At 42.6% G+C, this 26,236-nt stretch overlaps 1 protein-coding gene across 2 annotated transcripts in view; it reads right to left on the reverse strand.

Moving 5' to 3' along the window:
• The window catches only part of DOCK4 (dedicator of cytokinesis 4), a 394,664-nt gene that overhangs the window by 143,073 nt on the left and 225,355 nt on the right, over positions 1 to 26,236 (reverse strand). For both annotated transcript variants that reach the window (XM_039507024.1, XM_039507017.1), the window contains exon 13: positions 21,289 to 21,414. In XM_039507024.1, the coding sequence (XP_039362958.1) occupies positions 21,289 to 21,414 (126 nt within the window). The remainder of the gene's footprint in view (positions 1 to 21,288; positions 21,415 to 26,236) is intronic.

The following is a 26,236-nucleotide window of genomic DNA, read 5'->3' on the forward strand; positions in this document are numbered from 1 at the left end:
ATTCACTCCGGAAACTCTACCCTGTTTTTGACATCTCAGATAAACCCAGTCATCTGGGTCGCCTTACTGGAGAAAAGATGGATTTTTTTCAGTATTATCCAATGGTAATTAAAACAACGAAGAACATACAACTCTCACAGTATAGGAGGAACAATGTGGCTTTATAGAGTAAAAATGGGTAGAAAAGCAAGGGGAAATGATTGAGTCACACAGGAGGATGAATCATGTAGAATGGCTGCTATACTTAAATACCCATACCCATACTCAATGTCAGGCAGATAAAATAACAAGAGGCTAGTCACAAGGCCAATATCAAATCTGAAGCACTACAATGCAATGCTTTTGATGCTTTTATTGCATCGTAGCCCATTTTATTTATATTAAATACCTTTAGATGATACAGTTAGTTCAACAAAACACATATACACGCTGTAGACATAACAGTACTGGGATGCTACAGTACTTGAAGCCAAGCTCTCAAGAAATCTTTCACATTTTCTATATATGTCTATATACTATACACACAAAAAATAGATTAAAAGAATGTTTAAGTTGTAAAGTCAAACATTCCTAAATTAGTAAATGTTAGAATTAAGGTTATGTGCACAGCCTTAACTTGGCTCCCTTGTGCATATGTGTTATCCTACAGTTTTAATTACATGATACCATGCTATTTTTTCCACAGGACCACTGCCTCATTCAGTGCACAGAGCGGATGGTCCTCTGGGGACAAATCAGGGCTGTGTAATAAGGAAGGCAGCTGAAATTAGGAGCAGTAATTGCAGAGATGGAGCATGATCAGTACAAATGAAATCTTCAGAAAATTTAGCTGCCAAACTAGTAAGTATATGAGCATATGGGTTTTGTTTGTTTTTAATATGGGCAAACAATGTATTTCCCCAATCTCATTTCTGAAATTTCTGAATCCCTTGGGTGAAGCATATATATTTATTTGTTAAGAGTCATCCTGAGGCAGACACCTAGCATGGTAAATTAAAGCCTGTGAAGTTTTCTAAAATTATAAGAAACTGAAATCAAGATCTTCTAATGGGTAGTGTCAGACAACTTTAAGTATAAATGGCACTACCAGCTCTACCTATTATATACATATTGGGTATAAAAAATACAAACACAGATGTGACTTGTGCATCTCCTCAAAAACTGTGTGTGTATAGATAGCATGTCAGTTATCACAAACTCCAGTGGAACACAGCTGGTATTATAATGGCCCACCATTAAGGGCTCTTGCTGTAGGAGGAACTCTGTAGAAAGGGGTAGGTATAAATCAGGTATATATCAACAAAGTCACTAATGAAGCTAATAATGACCAGAGTCTGATAACCAGTCACACAGCTATAGCAGAGCTAAGAGCTGCTTCTCTGTGTGGATCTGGAATCATGAGATGAGAGTCAACAGAAGCTCTGGCAGACACTTTGGGCTTGTGAGTCTGTCAGTCCTTGTAAAAGACAGAGGCAACATGGTCGTTTCTTGGACAGGACCTAGGTGCAAGGCCTGAGGTTTCTGCTAAAGGGAGTTTGCTGTTTGTTACCATTCCTGTTTCAGAAAACAAACAGATTATACAAAGAAAGCACCCTGACTCTCTGTCACCAAACAGGTGACTGGCCTGCCTGGCCCTGAAAATCTGGCACCACTTGGCCAAAAGGTAACAGAATATTTTTCCTTTTCTTCTACATAAGATCAGCCATACTGGGTGGGAGCAAAGGTTCATCTAGCCCAGTATCCTGTCTTTTAACAGTGGCTAATGCCAGCTGCTTCAGAGGAAATGAGCAGAACCGGTAATCATCAAGTGATCCATCCCGTTGCCCATTCCCAGCTTCTGGCAAACAGACACCATTGATGGACCTATCCTCCATGAATTTATCTAGTTCTTCTTTGAATCCTGCTGCAGTCTTGGCCTTCACATCATCTTCTGGCAAAGAATTCCACAGGTTGACTGTACGTTGTGTGAAGAAATAGTTAAATATATTTTTAAAGCCACACCAAAACCTAAACATAAAAAAAAAAAAACAACAGCTATCTACCTTTTTCTAACTGTTGTTCTTCAAGATGTTGCTCATGTTCATTCCATTTTATTTCTAGGTGTGTTCAAACCCACGTGCACAGTCGTCAGAGTTTTTTACCTTAGCAATATCTGTAAGGTCAGCTATAGCGCCCCCTTGAGTGCCATGCCCATGTGTATATTAGGCGCTGCCCACTCTATGCCCGTCAGTTCCTTCTTGCCTGCAACTCTGACAGAGAGGAGACCGGGTAATGGAACGGACATGAGCAACACATCTTGAAGAACAACAGTTATCTACCTTTTTGTAACTGTTTTTTCTTCTTTGAGTGCTTGCTCATGTCAATTCCATTCTAGGTGACTCACAAGCAGTATCCTTGGAGGTGGGCTCGGAGTTCACAGTCTAGCGGCTTGCAGTACTGCTCTACTGAAGCCAGCATTCTCCCGGGCCTGCTGGGTACGTGTGTAAAGGCACGCAAATGTGTGGATGGATGACCAGGTGGCTGCCCTACAGATGCCCTGGATAGGCACCTGGGTAGAAAAGCTGCGGAAGAGGCTTGTGCCCTGGTTGAATGGGCGGTTACAATTGCCAAAGGGAGCACTTTTACTGATCACAGCAGAAGCGAATGCAGGCAGTGATCCTAGAAGAAATTCTTTCAGCAGACACCTTTCATTCTGTTGGCCTCTGCGACAAACAATTGCTTCGACTTGCAGAATGGCTTGGTCTATTCCAGGGGTAGGCAACCTATGGCACGCGTGCCGAAGGCAGCATGCAAGCTGATTTTCAGTGGCACTCACACTGCCTGGGTCCTGGCCACCGGTCCGAGGAGCTCTGCATTTTAATTTAATTTTAAATGAAGCTTCTTAAACACTTTAAAAACCTTATTTACTTTACATACAAAAATAGTTTAGTTATATATTATAGACTTATAGAAAGAGACCTTCTAAAAATGTTAAAATGTATTTACTGGCACGCAAAACCTTAAATTAGAGTGAATAAATGAAAACTCGGCACACCACTTCTGAAAGGTTGCCGACCCCTGGTCTATTCAATGTAGAAGGCTAGTGCCTTCCTGATGTCTAGGGAATACAATCTATGCTCCTCCTCCGACTAATGTGGCTTTGGAAAAAAGACAGCCAAGGAAATGTCCTGGCCCGTATGAAACTGATAGACCACCGTGGGCAGGAAAGCTGGGTGGAAGACCATATAGGGCGGTTCCAAGGCAAGCACCCTAATCTCAGAGACCCGGTGGGTGGATGTTATCGCAAGTAGGAATGCAACCGTCCAGGAAAAGAGAAGAGAGAGCAGGAAGCCAGAGGCTCGAAGGTGGGGTCCTATGAGCCGTGACAACACAAGATTCAGGTCCCATGGTGGAACGGGGTCCCTAACATGTGAGTAGAGGTGCTTGAGTCCCTCGAGGAACCTGGCAGTCATGTCCTGGGTGAAAACTGACCTACCATCGAGTGGCAAATGGAAGGCCGAAATAGCAGCCAAGTGGACCTTGACAGATGAAAGGGTCACCAACAGAGACAGAGCTGCAAAGGGAACCCCCTCCAACATCGATGCAGAATTCTGCCACCATTTGAGTGATGACAGTACGTGTCCGGGACCCTGACCATACGGTTCACACTGTGTCTGTTGGGGACATAGACCAATGCCAGCTACGCCTGCAGGGGCCTGAGGTGGAGCCATGTGTGCCAGACCACGCAAATGCAGACCGCCATGTGGCCCAACAATTGCAGGCAATGTGAGCGTTGGTGAGAGGGTGGGTTTGCATGCACAAGATCAGGTCTGCCATGGCTTGTAACCAAGCCTCAGGAGGAAGGCTCTGGCCTGAGTAGAGTTGAGGACTGCTCCAATGAACTATATGCATTTTTCGGGAATTAAGGTCCATTTTTTTCTTGTTTATTAACAGCCCCAGACAGAACAATGGACTGTAAGAACCGTTAATGCTCTTGTGATGCATAACAAAGCGCTCTGACCAACTGTCACAAGCGGTAAGAAGGAACTGAGAGGGCGTAGGATTGGCAGCACCTAACGTACCAACGCATGAGTGCAGTACTCAAGGGGGTGTTACAGCCCACCCTACGGATACTGCTAAGGTAAAAATCTCAGATGATTGTGTACATGGGCGCGCACTCACCTTGAACTAGAATGGAAGCGACATAAGCAAGCATGCGAAGAACTTACAGATCTGAACATTTTCACATGGACTTCCACTGGGAGTTGTGGGGTTAAATCTCCATGCAAATCTTGGAAAATACAGAAGTTATGGTATGGTCATATTAAATTAACAGAAGCCGGGGAAACTGCAATAATGCCATCTGTGATTCAGCCCTAACTTTCCCATGAATCCTGAGTATTTGCTGCACATACTGTAGGGCCATTTGCCTGATGCGCCATATGATCCTGCAAATGTATGTCAACCTCGATGTGAAGAAAACACCTCCAGAGCTTGGTTGTCAGGCTGAGAAAAAAATCTTATTGTCCAGAAGACTGGGGCAAGTACAATTGCTATCTGACCTAGTAAAAGTGTTGGGTTTCCTGCCTGTCTAACAAAGAAGATACAGGATCCCGGAGGCAGGCTTAATGACATCAAACAAGATAGCATTGACCAGCCATTCAAAGGGAAAAGTATCTAAAGGGGCTGAGTGGGAGTGGAGCAAAAGAGAAACAGTTGCATCAGGGTCTGGCTACACTTGCAGGTGTGCACTGGGAGTTAAAGCTGTTTTTGTACAGCTGTGTAGGGAAAGCACTGCAGTGTGGCCACATTTGCAGCATTTGCAGCGGTGCTGGGAGTGGTGCATTATGGGCAGCTATCCCACAGAGCACCTCTTCCCATTCTGGCGCCGTGGGATGTGGGAAGGGGGCGGAGGGTGCGGGTCATTCTGCTTCCTGTCTCAACGCCCCGTGATGCATCGCTTCACATCCCAGCAATCCCTGTTTTTCCATCCACGTTTGGCACCATCTTGACACTCTCAACGGTTTCTGTGCAGTGCAATTTCTGTGGGAAATGGAGCCCGAACTGCTGAGGAATATGCTGACGAGTCTTGCCAGCACATCACGTTTGGCACTTGAGCTATCCCTTAAGATCCAAAGTGATGAGGAGTCCGATGATGATAGCGAGTCGCATGACGCGTACGACACGAAATTGCTTGTGGCATTCACGGAAATGCTCAGCACCATGGAACGCCGCTTTTGGGCTCGGGAAACAAGCACTGAGTGGTGGAATCACATCGTCATGGAAGTCTGGGATGACGAGCAGTGGCTGCAGAACTTTCGGATGAGAAAAGCCACTTTCATGGAACTGTGAGAGGAGCTCACCCCCACCCTGCGGCACAAAGACACGAGATTGAGAGCTGCCCTGCCGGTGGAGAAGCGGGTGGCTATTGCAATCTGAAAGCTGGCAACTCCAGACAGCTACCGATCAGTCAGGAACCAGTTTGGAATGGGAAAGTCGACCGCTGGAATCGTGTTAATTCAAGTTTGCAGGGCCAATAATTGCATCCTGCTAAGAAGAACCGTGACTCTGGGGAACGTGCAGGACATTGTGGATGGCTTTGCCCAAATGGGTTTCCCTAACTGTGGAGGGGCGATAGATGGGATGCATATTCCTATTCTGGCACCATCCCACCTAGCATCCGAGTACGTTAATCGGAAGTGGTATTTCTCCATGGTTCTCCAGGCGCTTGTGGATCACCGCGGGCGTTTCATTGACATTTACACAGGCTGGCCTGGAAAGGTGCATGATGCACGCATCTTTTGGAACACTGGCCTCTTCAGGAAGCTGCAGGCCGGGACTTTTTTCCCAGACAGGAAGATCACAGTAGGGGACGTTGAAATGCCCATTTGTGATCCTTGGAGACCCCGCTTACCCGTTAATGCTGTGGCTCATGAAACCATATACAGGGAACCTTGACAAGAGCAAGGACCGGTTCAACTATAGGCTGAGCCGGTGCCGAATGACTGTGGAGTGTGCTTTTGGCCGTTTAAAGGGGCGCTGGCGATCTCTGTATGGGAAGCTGGACTTGGGGGAAAGCAGCATCCCTGCGGTTATATCCACGTGCTGTACCCTCCATAATATTTGTGAAGGGAAGGGTGAAAGATTCAGTCAGGCATGGACCTCTGAGATTCAACGCCTGGAAGCTGAATTTGCACAGCCAGAGAGCACGGCTACTAGAGAGGCCCAGCACAGAGCTGCAAGGATTAGGGAGGCCTTGAGGGAGGAATTTGAGGCTGAAAACCAACAATAATGTTTGGTGCCTTGCACGGGAGTGAAGTGCAGTGGTTACAATGTTAGTAGGAATCTGTGTTTCCTAAGCTGATTTGCAGTGCCTGTTTCTTTCCTGGGCTAAGGTATCTTTGACTTTCTGCAATAATAAAGACTGTTTCCAAAGCCAAGAATTAATTTATTGAAAAGAAAATTACTTTACTGACAGACACACAACTTTTTTGGAACCTAAAAGGGCAGGAGGGTGGGGTGGGGTGGGGAACTGTACAGTCACAGGTTTGAATATGTCCTGTCTGGAGTGCTGTGCAATGACTGCTGCACTTCAGGATGGCTATACTGCTTGGTGATGGGGGTTGAGTGCAGAGGGTAAGGGTCGTAGTTCTCAGGGCTGGTTGGTGAACGTACAGGTGTTGGGGGCAGCTGGTGGTGGTAAGAACCTGGATGCTGGGGAAGGGGGTTTTGAGCTGACATTGGGGCACAAGGGAAAGAGCTTTGGGACGGGGGGTGGGCAGGCATGGTAGTGCTCTGCCTGCATGGCTACGAGCGCCTAGATAGAGTCCGCTTGGCGCGCCAGGATGCTTATCAGCTGCTTTGTGCTTTTCTTCCTGTCCGCTGCGTTTTTCTGGTGGATCCTGCTTTCCCTCCAGTCCTGCACTTTTTGATTCTCTGTGACAGAGTGCTGCATAACTGCTTGCAGCATGTCTTCTTTGCTTTTTCGCGGCTTCTTCCGGAGGTTTTGTAGTCTTTGAGACGTTGATAACACAGGCAGCCGAGATCTCAAGGTTGCTTCTGTAAAGGCAAAAAATGCAACACTTAACAGAGGCAGCATTGTTTATAGCAGACAGTTATTCCCACACAGTTAAGGAGTGTAACAGTCTTCACAATAGCATAATTTTCCGATCCCAAAGAGAGTGCACATAACCCACGGGAGCCCCGAAATGGTGAGTAAGGGGGACTGATTGCTTCAAGGCTCTACTGTCCTCGGGGTTTCTGTGCGTTGGGGAAAGCAAACAGCTGCAGGGGGCACCTACACTGAACACTATCCCAACATTTTCCACAGGAGTTGATCCTGGAAGATATCTCGCTGCCGCGGGTCACCTGGGAAGCGCGGGAGGGTCTTCTACAACAATGCATATTCCACCCTGGCCCCTATGCAGCTTGCCTGTGTCTTGCAATGGTCCCCCCACCCCTCGCGGCACAGTGGTGCGGACGCGTTAGCCTGACTGGGACAAGGACCACAGTGGCTCTCCCAATAAACTTGCGCAAGTGCACTGCCCACGCTCTGGCTGAAACTTTTGAAGAGATTACCGAGGCCAATTACCGCGACATGGTAGACCACATCAATGCGCTATTCCGCATCTAGGCATGCATGCATGCAGCCCTAACCCTCCCTCCTCTCCCGAAAAATTTCCATCCTGAAAATAAAAGCCGCTTACCGGGAACCCGCTCCTCTGTTTGTCCTCCACCAAGTACCGGCTGCTGCGACTGGCTACCCTCCTCCTGGCTTGAGAAGAGCTCCTGGCTGCATGCCTCCTGGGACTCCGGGGTGTCTCCCCCCACCCAGTACCCTCACTCTCGCTTTCCTCCTCCTCCCCCACTCTGAAGTGTCCATCGTGGTCCTCGGAGTGGTGGTGGGGTCACCCCCAAGTATCACGTCCAGCTCTTTGTAAAAACGGCAGGTCATGGGGGCTGCGCCGGAGCGCCGGTTTCCCTCGCGGGCTTTGCAATAGGCACTCCGCAGCTCCTTCACTTTAACCCTGCACTGCAGCGCGTCCCGGTCATGGCCCCTTTCCAGCATGGCTCTTGATATCTGCCCAAAGGTATCGTAATTCCTACGGCTGGAGCGCAGCTGAGACTGCACAGCTTCCTCCCCCCAAACACTGATGAGGTCCAGCAACTCGCCATTGCTCCATGTTGGGGCTCGTTTGCCACATGGAACCATGGTCACCTGGAAAGATTCACTGATTGCACTCCACACCTGGCTAAGCAAACAGGAAGGGGATTTTTAAAATTCCCGGGGCATTTAAAGGGCGGGTCACCTGAGGCCAGGGCAGTAGAGTTCGAACTGATGAGCAGAGTGGCTGAACAGGCATTCTGGGATACCTCTGAATACCTCTGGAGGCCAATAACGGCGCTTTTGGTTGCCACACTGGCGGAGAGTCGCTGCAACAGCAGTGCTATAGTCATTATTCCCCAGGCCGAGGTGGAGTACAACCAGCGCTGTAGCCAGGGAGATACAGCGCTGTATGTGCCTTGCAAGTGTGGATAGTGAGTGAGTTGCAGCGCTGTAAAGCCACTACCAGCGCTGCAACTCTCCAGTGTAGCCAAGCTCTCAGTCTACAAAAAACTCAACAACAGCTAGGCTGCTGATGTATGGAGACAACTGCCTATCATGCTGATTAATATTGTCTCAGTGTTTCCAGACTGTCTCTATCCATCTGATTTCTCTTGTCTTAGAGTGTAAGTTCTATGGGGCAAGGACTATCTGTTCTGGGTTTGTGCACGCTGGGATCCTGGTCCACAAATAAGGCACCTACGTGCTACAAAATGAAAATAATAGTAAGTCATAGTGGGAAGAGACACAGCTGACTAGAGAAGCAGAACTGAGCCTACAGGAGCTTAGGCAGCCAGGAAGGGGATATGCTTAGCTGATCTCAGCCACCCATGCAATGGCTTGGGAGGAAGGGGTGAGACCAAGGTAGAAGTGCACAGCTGAGTGTCTGTTGGAAACTTATAACTATTGTTGCGCGAATCAAATATTAGCCATGTTTTATATGAAGAGTTAATTGATAAAGAGTTAATAAATGTTTACTAAAACATGTTATAAGTATGTTACAGACACCACCAATATGTGTTATTGAGGGTTATAAATAAGCACAGCAGAAAATGGTGTTATAGATTATTATCCATGGATATAAGCAACCTATATTGACTTTTTGGGGCTCTATTGCAATCTGTAGCATTCAATTAACCTTTTATTAAAACATCTATTAATCATTTATTAACAATTTATGAATAGAACCTTAATAAAAAATATGATCCAATTACAATTGGGTAGGGGGAAGAGGTAGGGATTGGTTTGGGGGGGTTCTGCTGCAGGGAGGTAGTGCAAAGACAATTATTTTTTACAGTAAAGCAAGCAACAATTTTAATTTTCCAGCCAAGCCAGAGAAGCCTGCAGAGTGACTTGTATAGCCTTGCAAACTTATTGTGACAGGACAGTATCTGAGGTGATTTGAAGATGGGGAGTAAGGTTTAAAACCTATAAGCTGCAGTCGAAGTTCAAGGGCAGTTTTTTCTTTTCTAGCAAAAAAAAAAGTCAGTTTAAGTTCTAACCATGTTGGAGAAAGCTTTTTGGTGAAATAAACTACAATTTGATTACTTGCTACTGGAGCCAAACACAAATTGATTGTATTTTAGGCGGGCGATGGCTCTTCCTGACACTTTGTTATGGCTTTGCAATTGTGAATGTAGCTGCAGCTGTCAAGGCCAGTTTAGTTTGCAAATAAATCCTTGACTTACACAGTATTTTCAACACATTCATATAAAAACTACTCTCACAGAGACTGTGTTGATTTTCAATTGAAAAATGTGTGGGGTTTGAGGAGTTTAATAAAATGAATCAGCTAAACAAAAACGAAACACTAATCAGCCTGAATCAGTAGAAGGTAATACTGAGCTAAGTTCACGTATGTCACATGACACAGAATACAATGATAAGACATATGCCCGTTTTTAGAACTCAGGGAAAGCTAAATATCTATGGTTATAAGTCCAGAAATATGCAATATTTTGTGCGATTTTCAGAAAGCATGACGTGGTAATGGTACTTTTGGAAGTCAGCTTTAAAACTGATTCCCTATGTCTACTTGATCACTCTGCTGCAGTGCAATGTATGTAAGCAGTAAAGGTATAATTTTATCCACAAGAAGCTTCTATTAGTAATATTGCATCACTCTCTGTAAAATAGAACATAAGGAGATGGCAAAGGTTTTTTGTACTGTTTTTGAGCACTACTTACATAGCTGTTAAACAATATGATTTCAGTTTGCAACTTGCAGGCCAAAAATGGCCTTAATCTTGGATCAAATTATACTAACCACTAAGGGAGAAAAAGACTGTACAGAACCAACTTCAAAGCTTATTAGAGAAGTGTCTCAGAAATGCATACAGAAGAGCTATTTCTCTTCTTGCTGATAGATCTAGTGACAAGATTCTAGATGAGAAAGAATAAGATTAGTGAAGCATAGGAGACCTTGTATTCCCTTTGCTGGCACAGGAGACTTGGAATCTGGGACAGTTGATGGTCTCTCATAAGGAATAAAAACAGCTTAAGAAATTACAGGGTACCAGGCAAATGAGCTCAAATCAAAACTGTTTGGGCCTATTTGGATTGTGCAAATTCTTCAAATATGTTAAATGCAGTTATAAAAAGGACAGTGAACAATTGTTCTCCATGCCCACTGAAGATAGGGCAAGCATTAATGGGTTTAACCTACAGCAAGGGAGATTAGGTTAGATAGTATGAAAAACTTTATAACTATAAAGCACTGGAATTGGCCTCTAAGGGAAGTCATGGAATCCTAAAACCAGGAGGTTTTTAAGACCAGATTGGTCAAATACCCATCAGGGATGGTTTAGGTTTACTTGGTCCTGCCTTAGTGCAGGGGGCTGGACTTGATGACTTGGAGGTCCTTTCCAGCCTTACGTTTCTATGATTTGGCTGCCATCCACACGGGTCATATTGCGGAAGTAGAGCTGGAGCTGATATAGTCTCAGGCCTGGTCTACACCACACAGTTAGGTCGACGTAAGCTGCCTAATTATGTCAGCATCCACACTACAGTCTTGCTCTCGCCAGTTTAAATACCCTACTACACCAACATAATTCCATCTCCATGAGAGGTGTAGGGCTTATGCTGGTTTAATGAGGGTGACACAGTGTCTGTGTAGACCAGGGGGCAACCTTTCAGAAGTGGTGTGCCGAGTCTTCATTTATTCGATCTAATTTAAGGTTTTGCGTGCCAGTAATACAAGTTAACGTTTTTAGAAGGTCTCTTTCTAAAAGCCTATAAGTCTATAACTAAACTATTGTCGTATGTAAAGTAAACAAGGTTTTAAAAATGTTTAAAAAGCTTAATTTAAAATTAAATTAAAATGCAGAGCCCCCCGCACCAGTGGCCAGGACCCAGGCAGTGTGAGTGCCACTGAAAATCAGCTACCATGCCGCCTTTGGCACCCGTGCCATAGGTTGCCTACCCCTGCTGTAGACGCTGCAGGAGCCATGAAATTGAGGGCTAGAGACCAGCTGTCCCCCACTCTCCTGGGGAGCTGGGCGGCTGGATCCTGCCCCTGGCTGGGAGCCGGGGCAAGAAGCCTGGGCAGCTGGATGCTGCTGTGAGGCTGTATGATGGAAATATAACCGCTGATATAATTAATATTGCTACTGTTAGATAATTGCAACAAATCTTGTACAAAGTATGTCATGTAAGGTATCAATGGAAAAGTTACAATCCATCAAATATGATTATCCTGTTTGTATGCATATATCATCTTTGTATCTAAAGATACCAGTATTTCAAATGTGTTTGCTCCTGGGGTAACACCCACAAGGTAGTTTACATCTAGTCTAGCCAGCACATTGTGAATGGTCTATTCAAGAAAGAACTCCTGACTCAACAGTTTTGTAATTTTGTCTCATACATCATTTTAACTAGTAGACTTAAAACAAATTCTTTCAAGCAAAAGTGGGGTAAAAGATTTACAAAGACATAATAAATAAAAATAATATTAATAAAACACAGGCCACAACAGTACTAATTAAATTATGCACAAATTTACCAGGAAAGGTCAACATTGGTGAAGCATTTTTCACCAGATTTCAAACAGTTTTCATAAATTGATTCTAAAATAGCTTTTGAGTCCTCAAATTTTCATTTGCAACAGGATTTTGAGAGACCTAAAGTTTTTTGCATGATGATTTATGAAATTCAGTTATTTTGCCTATGCTAGCTCATGCAGAAGTAGATTGCCAGACTATTTCTGCCTGCAGTCTCTTTAAAGAAGTGCTCTTCCCCCTGGGGCTTTTAGGGAAACACACCTGACAGTGCCTTGCTGAAATTCTGGGTGCACTTGAGGTCAGGGGCATCTGGCTAAATGAATTTGCCTACCACACACAGGCTGCTCCTCCACTCCAACTGCAGAAGCAGCAACGTGAAAGCAACCAGATCTCTGAAACACTGTTTAATTTCACTTTGCAGCCTCTCTCTACTCCCCTCTCCAGACCCATAAGCTATAATGGGAGCAAAGCTGCAATTAACAAGTTCTCCGAGCACTCCACAATTCTAACCCCTTTCTCAGCCCACTACTCTTACTACCTTGTCTCTCAATGCACCAAGCAAATCAACACAGCAGGAGGAGAAAATTGTGTGTGGAGAGAGAAAGCTCATTTTACTCATCCACCTTGAGACATGCTCATGTATATCTCCTCCAGTCCCCCACTCTCCAAGATTTGCACAAATGGTAGCTTGTCTGGCAGAACTGAAGATTTTAAAAAGGAATTAGAGCAGGATTTTGAATGCAGAAGATATATTCCCCACAGATCATAATAGTTTTATGGACGCTGGAATTTACTTGACAATATTCTTTTAAACTCATTTCTGGGTACCTAATACAGTCAGACAACATTACTAGCAAAGGTAAAAAAATTAACTAACTTTTGTAGTCTTGGCAACTAGGAAAAGAAACAAACGTAGAAAAAGTAGGAAGGCCTGAGTCATCTAATGTGGAAGGTGAAAAATTCACACCATTTCTTCATGGAAGAATACACAAGTGTATTTTGTTTCTCACTGCATGCACATTTATTTAATAAAAGTAATGGTTCTTTATTAAGTAAATAATGTACAATCAGATGCAGAGGTAAATGCTCAATATGATGAGCACGGAATTAACTCCACAGCTCTCATTAGCATTACTTTTAAATTCACCTGAGCTCTTGTATGCTAAACATGCAATTTTCCTTCTCAAAGTCATAAATTATTGAAAATAACTTATAAAGAACGTGCTTACAGCTTCATCCATCATAGGCTATGAGGTTATTTTCATAATAACTACGCAACCCACAAGCCTCTACATACAGCATTTTTTTTAAATTCCAGAGGAAGGGGGCACAACGTGTGAGAGGAGGAATAGATTTATTGGAACATGTGTTCCTACACATAAGCAGAGAAAAGAATAGATCCAGAAGTGACATTGGTAGTTATGGAGTCAATAGCTTCTTGAAAAGTGGACTGTCAGGAACTTCAGAGAGACCTAACACAGATAGGTGAATGGGCAATGCAATGCCAAGTGAAGTTATGCACACTATGGGGGAAAACATTAAGTCACAGTATAGAACCCTGTGAGGGTTCTATATTAACTGTAGGAAAGGGAGCTGAGTGTCAGTGTACACAGCTCAACGAAGACTTCAGCTCAATGTGCAGTTGTGGTCAAAAAAGCAAACAAGATTTTAGGATGCATAAGGAATGGGATGGAGAACATTAGAGAAAAAATACTGTTGCTATATAAATCAATGCTGCATCTCCAATGCTGGGTGTAGTACTGGTCACCCCATCTCAGGAAGGATATTGCAGAATTGGAGGAAGTTCAGAAAAGGGAAGTGAGAATGATTGGGCAAGGAAAAGAGATGCTTTTCTGTAACTGCTGTTCTTCGAGATGTGTTGCTCATGTCCATTCCATAATAGGCGTGTGTGCTCACCATATGCACCAGTGCTGGAAGTCTTTCCCTCAGTAGTATCTGCAGAGGACCGTCTCTGCCGCGCCCCTGAGTGGCGCGCACATGCCGCAACATAAGGGCCGCCTCCAGCTCCCTCCACCCTCAGTTCCTTCTTGCTGGAGACTCCGACAGTGGGGAAGGAGGGCGGATCATGGAATGGGCATGAGCAACACATCTCGAAGAACACCACTTATGGAAAAGGTAACTGTCTTTTCTTCTTCATGTGCTTGCTCATGTCCATTCTATATTAGGTGACTCCCAAGCAGTACCCCTGGAGGTGGGTAGGAGTTCATGGACGTGTAGCATGTAACACAGCTCTGCCAAACCCAGTGTTGCCTCTGACCTACAGAGTGGTGGTGTAATGCGCCATGAATGTATGAACCGAAGACCACATTGTTGCTTTGCAAATATCCTGGATAGGAATGTGCACCAGGAAGGCCACTGAGGACGCCTGAGCTCTGGTCAAGTGGGCCCTGATGACTGGTGGCGATGGGACCTGTGCCAGCTCGTAAGAGGTCTGGATGCAGGATGTGATCCAGTTGGAAATCCTCTGCAAAGACACCAGAAGGCCCTTCATCCTGTCCATTTCACGATGAACAGCTGGGTTGACTTGCAAAAAGGCTTGGTATGCTCCAGGTAAAACGCTAGGGTATGTCTGACGTCCAGGGCATGCAGCCTCCTTTCCTCACTAGTGGTGTGCAGCTTGGGATAAAACACTGGAAGGAAGATGTCCGGGTTAACCTGGAAAGAAGACCCCACTTTTGGCAGAAAGGCCCGATGTGGTCACAGCTGAACCTTGTCCTTGTAGAGCACTGTATATGGTGGCTCTGACGTCAGGGCTTTAGTTTCTGAGACTCGTTTTACCGACATTACCGCTACAAGGAAGACGACCTTCCATGACAGGTGGGAAAGGGAGCAGGAGCCAAGTGGCTCAAAGGGCAGGCCCATGAGCCTAGAAAGAACCCAGTTAAGGTCTCACTGTGGGAATGGAGCCCGGACCAGCAGGAAGAGCCTCTCGAGACCTCTCAAGAATCTGACCGACATGACATGAACACCATCTAACCTTGGATTGGCAGGTGGAAGGCAGAGATGGCCACGAGATGCACCCTGACTGGAGAGTGTGCTAGACCCTGGTTCTTCAGATGGAGCAGGTAGTCTAGGATAGACTGTACAGATGAGCATGAAGGAGAGATACCGCACTGGGACGCCCAGCGGGAAAACCTTGGTGGCCAGGTAAGTTGCTCTAATGGAAGGCTTTCTACTTCCCAGGAGGACTTGTTGGACCTCATGAGAGAAGATCCGCTTCTCCAGGTTCAGCCTTGCAGCATCCATGTGGAGAGGTGGGGGGGCGTGGTTCAGAGGTAGAAGACATCCGTAGTCCTGAGACTGCAGGTCCAGATGGTTGGGCAGGGGCCAGAGAGGGCCCATTGCCAGGTTCATCAACGTGCCAAACCAGTGCTGGTGCGGCCATCCAAACCAGTGCTGGTGCGGCCATGCCAGGGCGATCACGATAACTTGTACCTTGCCTCTCTCGATCTTTGCCAGGACTCTGCTGATGAGTGGAATCAGTGAGAACATGTACATCAGGCTCCCTGACCACGACAGGAGGAAGAGAGAATCCTTTCCCAGATCCTGCCAAGAACAAAAATGATGGCATTTTCTGTTTTGTCTCGTGGTGAACAAGTCCACTTGGGGAGTTCCCCACTTCTGGAAGATCATGCAGGCTACCTCCAGGTAGAGCAACCACTTGTGGTGAGAAGAGGACCTGCTGAGGTGATTCACCAGCAAGTTTCTGATTCCAGGGAGATGACAAGCTTTCAAGTGGATCCCGTGGCTGATGCAGAAATCCCACAGATAGTGTGCCTATTGGCAGAGAGCTGATGAGCATGCTCCCCCTTACCTGTTGATGTAGAAGATCGAGGCTGTGTTGTCCGTTAACACTCACCACTTTGCCCATAAGATGCGGTAAGAAGATTCTGCATGCAAAGCGGACCGCTCTAAGCTCTTTGACGTTTATGTGCAATGTCATCTTCTCCAGGGACCACATGCCCTGAGTCTGGAGGTTGCCAAGATGCACTCCCCAGTTGAGGGCCGAGGTGTCCGATATCAGCTCGATTGAGTGACAAGGCCTGTTGAATGGAACTCCCTCCAGGACCACCCTGGGGTTGGTCCCCTACTGCAGCGAGGTAAGTATCATTGGTGGGATGGTAACAACCTTTTCCAGATGATCTCTGGACTGGGAATAGACCATCGCCAGCCACTAATGTAAGGGCTGCATCCGGAGCCTGACATGGTGGATATGTACATATGTACATGCTGCCATGTGGCCTAGCAGGCACAGACAAACCCTGGCAGTGGGTCAGGGGGAACGTGGAGACTCTCGCGATGAGGTCCACCAATGCTTGGAACCTCTCAGTAGTATCTGCAGTTCATGTGTGAACCAGCTGATGGGAAGAAAGAAAGGAAGGTTCTGGTTTTCACCTGGAAGAGGTGGTGGTCAGATCTTGAGAGTGGAACTTTAGCAATATCCCCTATGTCCCTCCTAGGCTGAAGATAGTGTCCATCCTGAATGTGTGGGTCAAGAGATGGCCTGTGAGATTCCTGTTATTGCCAAGTGAGCCAAGAGATCAACCACTAAAACAATGCATGACCCACTGCAGTGTTTTATGGATTTAGAGGGGTATGACATTATTGACAGAATCTGGGACAGTATAGATCACTGTTGCAACCAAGGTCCTGTAGTGACACCAAATCTTGTATAAAGGGGGTCAAATAAGGTGTCTAAGACAAGGTTATGGTTTGCTGCTTATGATTATGCCATCTGTATGCATGTATCATTTTTGTATTTAAAGTCATAAGTATTGGCTCTATCCTGTCTGTAGTTCAAACTTGTGCTATGCTTCTGGGTGACACCCCAGACAAGTTGGTGTCAGTTCTTCCTAGCCTGCTTGATGGCCCATTAAGGACCATCGGCTATACAACTGACCCATTGAAAGAAGGCAGATACACCTTGTGACTCAGCAAGGTATGCAGGAACATGCCTATGGACAGAACTCTGAGGTTTTTCCATGCCATGTGATGGACAGCTTGTCTTTGGGACATAGAAATCAGAGACCACATAGCAAGAGACTATAAAAAGCTGCTGCAGCTCCTCCATTTTGTCTTCAATCCTGCTTCATACTCTGGAGGGACTTTGTATAGAGCTTCTGTTTGTAGCAAAGGACTGATGATCCATCCCAGCTGTGGATGTACTCCAGAGACTTGATTTGAATCTGCAGTTTATTCTATCACTGCCACAAGCCTGAACCACGAACTTTGCCATTATTGTTTGTGATTGATTCCACTTAACCAATTCTAGCTCTCATCTATATCTTTTTCCTTTTATGAATAAACCTTTAGATTTTAGATTCTAAAGGATTGGCAACAGTGTGATTTGTGGGTAAGATCTGATTTGTATATTCACCTGGGTCCTTTGGAATCGAGTGAACCTTATTACTTTTACTGGGGTATTGGTTTTCATAACCATTCATCCCTATAACAAGTGGCACTGGTGGTGATACTGGGAAATTGGAGTGTCTAAGGGAATTGCTTGCGTGACTTGTGATTAACCAGTGGGGTAAAACCAAAGTCCTCTCTGTCTGGCTGCTTTGGTTCACCTTAGGGGTGGAAAAACACCAGCCTTGGGCTGTAACTGCCCTGCTTGAAACAATTTGTCCTGAACTGACACACACAGTTGAATCTCACCAAAGCCAGCATCGTTACAAGGGGATACTAGAAGGAGAGCTTTCTCCCTAGAAGTTCATAGCCTGTGGAAGTCAGATTTAGTTATTAGATAGAATCACATTTGAAAGCAACTATCTTAATTCATGGGAAAAACAAAGGAAGAGCTCAAGGAGGTGAGAGCTTTAAAATCCCTTCTTTGAGTTAATTGAGCATACAGGGAAAGATAGCACCCTATATAAATCCAAGAGATTAATTATTTTATGTGCAGATGTCTCAGACCTGTAATATTATGGCTAAAACAAGATTTCCTTATGATCAAACAAACTATGTAACAAGCCAACCATTAAGAGAGGGAGGCTGAATACTGCTCACAAGAAGGATCCCACAAATGAGACTTTTCTCTCTCTTGACCCCATAGAGGGTATTAGATATAGACCGAGACACACTTCTGTTGTCATTCCAGCTGTGAAGAGTTCTGGTGACACACACTGAAGGTTAGACCTCTCTACTCTTAGAACTGTCTCTGAAGATCAGAAGGAAAAAATGCATATGAATGTGTGTGGTAGAATAAATGAGTATAAACACATTACACAAAAGCTGTACATTGTGATTCAGATACTACAAATCGGACTTATATTCCAGTAATGTGTGCTGTACAAGCAGCCAAATGTTTATAAAACCTGTATAGAAGAGTACATTAGTACTTTTACAACCCAGTATCTTTCATTAGAACAAACAGTTATTTAAAGGGAATTTCAAGCACCGTTCAAAATGTCTGGCTTGCTTGTTAATATTCAATGTAAATATTTATATACTAAACAACTGTGGTACTCTTCTGTCTATGCAGGTGACTTGGAGCTGCTAAGACCTAAATTCAGGGTTTAAATACAATTTACTGAGTTTAACTCTCCTTAATGCTTTCTGAGCAGTCCTGGAAAGATAACTCTGGCCCGTGCTTCAGCACACTGATAAACTGAGGTGCAGGAAAGTGTGTGTAGCTGTAGTTGTACAGAATCTGCCCCAATATACCACTTACACTTAGAAAATACATTTGCAGTTAGACTTCATGGAGGATATTTCCTCAGCATTTCCTTCTCCTCGCTGGCTATAGGCTCGTGAGCCGCACAGGACTTGAATAAGGTTGACATATACGTGGCTTTTCCTGTGCATCAGAGTCTATCTCCCCATTTCCTAAAAGATGTGGGGTTTTAAACTGTTTTACATGTGCCCTGGAAAGAGCATCCTGGGGCCTCATCCTGTCAGACTTCGGTGTCATAAAAGGGCACTGTTTTATAAAAAACATGCATAATTGCTTTCAGTGGTAAAACCCCCAAAGAGAAAAGGAATAATGAAGATAGAAAATGAAGGGCAATTATAGTTCAAAAAGCACCAGTAAGGGAACGTATTTTCAGATTTGGCATGTTCAATGCAGACACTGCAATTTGTGCTACAGAGTCTGAGCTACACTGTACACCAAGCCTATTATTTAATAATTCACCTATGATTTGATTATGAGCACTGACTTGAGTTAATTGAGCTTAACATAATACTAAATTGCAACAAAAAGAAAGGAAACAATAAAATAACGGATGTTTCCAATATGAAATGACTATATACGTTCCCTAATATTTCAATTGATCACAACCTCAAAAGCATTTCTGAAGAAAAGCTTAAAGAGAAAACAAAAATGAAAAAAGCTTTAAATTTTAAAAAGTCCACAGCATTTGCAGTGACCAATCTTCTGCATGAATTTCACTCTCTACAGTTTACTGTTCTGCCTAGCAATGTGGAACTTGTCACGACTAGAGTACAGTAATTATCTGAGTACGATAAAAATCTCATTTACACCAGTAAAGACAGACAATGATTTCAACACAGAAATATGCAGACAATTATTGAGCACACTGAAATCTACTTATCCATGTATACATAGACAACTTTCAAATGAATCCGCACAATACTTAGCTGTGAAACTGAACTGTGAAATTTCTCCAGCAGCTGGTTACAGTACTGCTGTATTAAAACATGTTTTTCATAATATGTTAGTACATCACTTTGTCTCTCATCAGGAAGATAAGGAAAAAATCTAATGAGGAAAGAATTATTTACAACAATCGTAGACAATGTGACAAAGCAGCAGCAGCTCATTAACTCGTACATGAACAATGAGCTGTAGATTCTTCCCTTACTGGGAATTATCTTGTCCTCAGTAAAGCTACATCCACTGTTGTCATTTATATAATTTTTAAAATATGTTATTTATTTTAAATTATAGAACACCCCACACCGACACACCAAATAAATAAAATTAGATAGCAGTCCATAATATTTAAATTTGACTCTTCCGTTAACATACATGTAAAATTGATATTTACATTATGGTGTCTGACTCATTTGGCAATAAAACTTCCCCAATATTTACACAACAATCATGACTTTTTTTTTTTTTTTTTTTTTTACTAACCTACAGATTCTGTACATCCAGTTGCTGGATTTAAGTGATCTGAAATACTGATACTGAAAGTCAGATATTTTAACAGGTAGTAAAAGCATAAGAATGGTTTATCAACTGCCAGATTTTAGACACCAATTCAGGACGCATGTGCTTAAATCCCATTGACTTCAATAGGACTTAAATTGGAGTTTAAATGCTTTCCTGATTTGGAATGGATTTAAGCATGTTCTTTCTTGAATTGGGACTGTGATTTGTCTCTAGTTTGACTGTCTAAGAGTGCAAGGATACACCTTTATATCAGGCAGAGTAGTCCCTATTAAAAATCCGCACTGAGTCATGAAGACAATTTATACCACTGGTGCATTTCAAGGTTTTTGTCAGTAATAATATCAAAGTAATAATGTTTCAGGTCATTATGGTTTTAAGTTTGGTTTTCTTTCAAAGAGATATTGGCTATATAAATTCTATTACATTTCTTTAAAAAAATCATATTTATTTTATACGGCTAGGCCAGAGAAAATTGTGATCAGCATCATCACCAGTTATTTTACTATATTCACACCTCCACATTCATATTAATTCTTTATCCAGCCTTTCTTAACACCTGTTTAATCACATACTGTTAAAAATACCATTTAATTTTAGTAAAACCTTTGAGCACCTCACATCATCTGCATCTGCTTATCTTCTTCTTCTTATCTACTTCTTCTTCATCAAATATACATACAAGAGACTGGTCAAACTATCTACCATACAGAAAGTGTCAGCCAAGTTACATGAGCCTTTATTTAGAATGGCAGGTTTTAACAACAAACTCCCTAAAAACTCCACTGATCGCACCTTACTTTACTTACAGCCTGATTCTCACTGCATTTCATTGTACGTAGTCATTTGCACCTGTGCAAAGTTAGGATTAAATTTTACCAAATCACTAAGCATAGGCAGAAGTGACTTCCAAGGCTTGGAAGAACAGACCAGTGGGTTGACATTTGAGAATTGTTGAAGTAAAGAATTTCTTTGGAAAGGAATCACAAATTAAATGATTTCCATTTTTTGTTATTTCGTTCTTATTTTTCTTTTTAACCTACCAGGCATGATAATATTGGAAAAACCCAGCTTCCTTGTTATCGATACCCCATGAGTAAACATGGATGTGTAATCTCTCCTAATTTGTTCAATGTCTCCATGAAACAGTTGAAGAGAAACTGCCAGACCTGGAAATGAAAAGAAGAAACAAGAGACATAAGAATGGTATAATGCAACATTATGTCTAACATCCACTCAAACATTTTGTTTCAAACGGAAACATGATATTTAATATTAGAAGATTTGCATAATTCATTACGATCTTTCTAATTCAAAAGTCTATAACTCTAAACCAAGGGTAGGCAACCTGCGGCACGCAAGCTGATTTTCAGTGGCACTCACACTGTTCAGGTCCTGGCCACCGGTCTGGGGGGCTCTGCATTTTAATTTTAAATGAAGCTTCTTAAATGTTTTAAAAACCTTATTTACCTTACATACAACAATAGTTTAGTTATATGTTATAGACTTATAGAAAGAGACCTTCTAAAAATGTTAAAATGTATTACTGGCATGCAAAACCTTAAATTAGAGTGAATAAGTGAAGACTCGGCACAACTTCTGAAAGGTTGCCGACCCCTGCTCTAAACCATCTCAGAAGTTGTATGCATTTGGGAAGGGTGAACATTGTAGAAGAATCCTCCATGTAGAGAGCCAGATAAGCACTAGACAGCCATCCAGCCATACACAAGCAGTAACAAGGTGGCTATCATTGGTCTGTAGCTGAGGCCATTACAGCAACTCAAACCTTAGCCAAACAGACCTAATAAGACCTTACAAGAACGCACTGTGACATTGCACTCCATGTGTTTTATGAATATGTGCTTATGAATGTGAATATAACATAACTGGAATATGCTTTCTGCAAAAGGTCTCTTGTAATGTATCAAAGATTATAACCTACTGAATATATTCCTCCTATTTGTATGTATGTATAGTTCTTGTATCTGAAGCTAGAAATATGAAGTATAACTCTGAGGTCCTATTGTAATTATGCAAAGTGTGGGCATTAATAGTGGCTTAGAATCTTGGTGGCTCCCATTGACGAGGACAATTGGTTGTGAATGGGTTTCTTTACCTGCAAGCCTTCCTGTGTATGTGCGGGCTAGCCCATGGGTAATGAAGAATGAGGTCTCATAGGACACGTGGCCACATCACATGATACTGGAATCCATCTTTAATCTGGTACTTTTCCATTTAGAAAGGGGAGTGCGGACCCAGAGAGACAAAAAATTCCGGCCTTGTGCCAAAGCTATAAAAGGGGGTGGACCAGAACAAAGGGGACTGCCAGTCATGAGAACACCTCTGATTTCCACCTAAGATGTCTGCTGGGACTAACAAGGACTGTACCATGGGAAAGGATTGGGCCCAGACTAGGAAGGAGTCTAGTCTGTGAAAGAAGCTTATTGGGACATTTCTGAGGGTGAGATTTTACCAGTAATCAGTTTCTTAATATATTAGGCTTAGACTTGCGTGTTTTTGCTTTATTTTGCTTGGTGACTTACTTTGTTCTGTCTGTTATTACTTGAAACCACTTAAATCCTACTTTTTATATTTAATAAAATCACTTCTGTTTATTAATAAACCCAGAGTAAGTAATTAATGCCTGGGGGAGAAAACAGCGGTGCATATCTCTATCAGTGTTATAGAGGGCAGACGAATTATGAGTTTACCCTGTAAAAGCTTTATACAGAGTAAAACAGATTTATTTGGGATTTGGATCCTATTGGGAACTGGGTGTCTGGGTGCTGGAGATAGGTGACCCAGTGAGCAGTTTTGGTTAAAGTCTGCTGCTTTGGGGGCATGGACCAGATGTGGGTCTGTGTTGCAGCAGTCTAGCATGTCTGGCTCAACAAAGCAGGGTTCTGGAGTCCCAAGCTGGCAGTGAAAACGGGCTCAGAGGTAACTTCAGCACATCAGGTGACAGTCCCAAAGCCATCTCACGAACTTCTGGGAAATATCAATTATTAGTAATACTTTGCTGCCACTTAATCTTTTCATTTGCTTGTTTATCAAACCAATCACCACCTAGTCTTACAAAAAACTAGAATTCCGTATGTATCTTAAAGCAGTAGGACAAATGCATCACTCTCCTCCTTGCCAATAGATAGCCACATGTTGGCGAGCCCAAGAAAAAATGTGCATATGAGAAAAAAAAATTAAGGTGCAGAGTCACAAAAATACCAATCTTGATAAAGGTTCTACAGAGGTATTTCTATAATTAAACTGAATGTTTTTATCATTACATGTCACAAAGGTATTTGAATATTAATCTAAATAAAACATCAACATTTACATAATAGGAAGTCACACCATTGTTCTTGAAAGGCATTAATTGTCTAAGAAAGTACTATTCAAAGGGAGAAAAACTACATTACTGCTTGCAGTGTCCTGAAAATTTAATAGAAAAGCAGATGCAAATAAAATACTGTCTTGTCTGATGCAGAGCAAACGGTATAGTGGTTTTGAAGGTAACTACCTTGTGGAAGAATGTGGGAGTCTCAATGAACACCTGTTATCATTACATATGGCTACATCACCAATGCACTTCTAATCACAGCAAAGCTTATGAAACTCTTGCTATTAAAACCAAAAGCTCAAGGTAAATTAGAACAATGTAAGAAAACCAAATCCTGCTACGTTTCTGCTTAAACACAACATTGTGTGTTGAACACACTTTAACTCTCATAATGGCTAAAGTTATAAACAATCATTTTTTCAGTATGTTTAATTCACTCTAACAGAGGCTCTGTTCTGTGTGCTGGAAGACATGGTGCTCAAGGGTTAATGAGTACAATATACTCCTCCTCTTCCAATGAAATAATGGTTCTAGAAGAAAGGAGTGCCTCACCTTTGGTAATTTCAGTATATAATGTAACTGGAAGCACCATGCTTCATCATAGCTGAAATTAACAAAAAGGATGTGTTTGCTTTTTGGTTATTTCAATATAATCATTGTGACAAATGTCAGGATGATACAGCTTGTAAGGATTAATCCTCCCTGATCTCAGCAATACTTGAACTTATTTTATGTGTCAACAGGCACACAAGGATGCAGATAGGGACAAATTCCTGACCCACATTAATAAGCGGAAACAAGCAGATTAACTTAAAAAGTCATGAAGAATCTTAGAAGATAAAGGAAGGCACAATAAATAAATACACACACATATGACAGCAGGGCAATCATTCTGTGGGATTAGGATTTCCCCACTGAACAGTTTATTTTGTAACTGATCATTTTGTGGTTGTTGCACCATTGCTTACAAAATCTGGTAACAGCTACGGTCAGTCAGAATACTGGACTAGATAGACCACTGGTCTAATCCAGTACAGCAATTTTTACCTTTCTTCTATAGTTTATTATTTACAATAACAATTTATTATTTTGATGAAGTGTCAGCTACAGGGCATGTAGTGCCTTTGAGCAGACAATTTCTGATAATATTTATGCAGTGTTGTAGTTTTGTCGGTCCCAGAGAGACAAGGTGGGTGAGGCAATATCTTTTATTGGACCAACTTCTGTTCGTGAGAGAGACAAGCTTTCGGGCGTACACAGCACTCTTCTTCAGGTCAGCTCTGTGTAAGCTTGTCTCTCACCCCAATAGAAGTTGGCCCAATAAAAGATATTACCTCGTCCACCTTGTCTCATTAATACTTATGGCAGTTCATTTTGGTATTAATGAGTCACTAAATCCCTTGAGGTAAAAGTGCGTTTGCATCTTAGGTTATTAATCCCGCTAAATAGCAAATGGTTGATATGAATATGCTCAGCTCACCAATGGGCCTTTTCATTTACTTTGATTTCATTTGCAAATCACCACCACAAAAGACTGATGACATCCACTCCATTTCTAAGTTACTGCTCCCATTCACAACAAAGCTACAGGAATTGGTTGTCTCAGTCAAAGACATTTGTTCTGTAGGAACTGTACAGACCAACCAACTCATTTCATATAAGCAACTGAACAGCTGTGAAGAGGTAATGACTTTTGGTTACTATCAACCTGGACCACATGACAAACCATGACCTAGAGAGATAAATTTTAGCCTGTTACCAAAACCTCATTCTTTTTATATATTAAGAAATATTTCACTAGTTTATCAAAGATTTTTTTTTAAATTACAATGTTGTCTCCTGGGAAACCTGAGAAATATTTGCCATGAACCCAGATCACCTCAAGTAGAAGAACAGTGTTAAAAACAATCAGATATTGTACACTGCCAGGGGTCATGTAATGTTGTTATCCTCCCTATACATTTTAAGTTAAAGTTCAAGACCTTGAATCCAATTAGCATTTAAAGATTTCTGCAATCTTTCTTTTTCATTTATCTCACAGATTTGCTTTGGAGAATTCTATTTTGCTCATAAAAATGAGACATTAAAACATATCAGTGGCAAAAGCAGTTTTAACCAGGGAATGGAACTGATTGTCAAAGGAGCGTATACACTGACTCCTGCAAGAGAAGACACATATTACAGCTCTGTGTTTCACAGCGTTCACTGTTGCAAACTGAAGGAATCATCTTCTGATCTACAAAAGCTTAAAGAAAAACTCTCTAAGAAATCTATCATTTAGACACATACAAAGATATATAATTCAATATTTTTATTGTGTGTACCATCTTTCATATAAGCTATACCCCAAAATATATTAGAATTAAATAATGCAAAAGATAGTATTTAGACACATAAATCACGTACTATATGTGGCAAGAGATTTTAAAAACAGTAAAGACATTGTATGGTAAATACATTCAAACATGCAGTAAATGCCAATAAGAAAGAGAAATAGAAAAAATTAGAGGCATAGGCAGATGGGAGGAAAAATATGTTTGAAAAAAGAGAAGGAAAAATACAGTTAGGTCAAATGGAAGAACTTCTAAAGGACAAGTGTAGTAAGCTTATACTAGGGGACTCATCTGATAGATGAGAAGAGGAAGTAGAAAGGT

Source organism: Mauremys reevesii, linkage group 1 (assembly GCF_016161935.1).
Source record: "Mauremys reevesii isolate NIE-2019 linkage group 1, ASM1616193v1, whole genome shotgun sequence".
In the NCBI taxonomy this organism is placed as follows: Eukaryota; Metazoa; Chordata; order Testudines; family Geoemydidae; genus Mauremys; species Mauremys reevesii.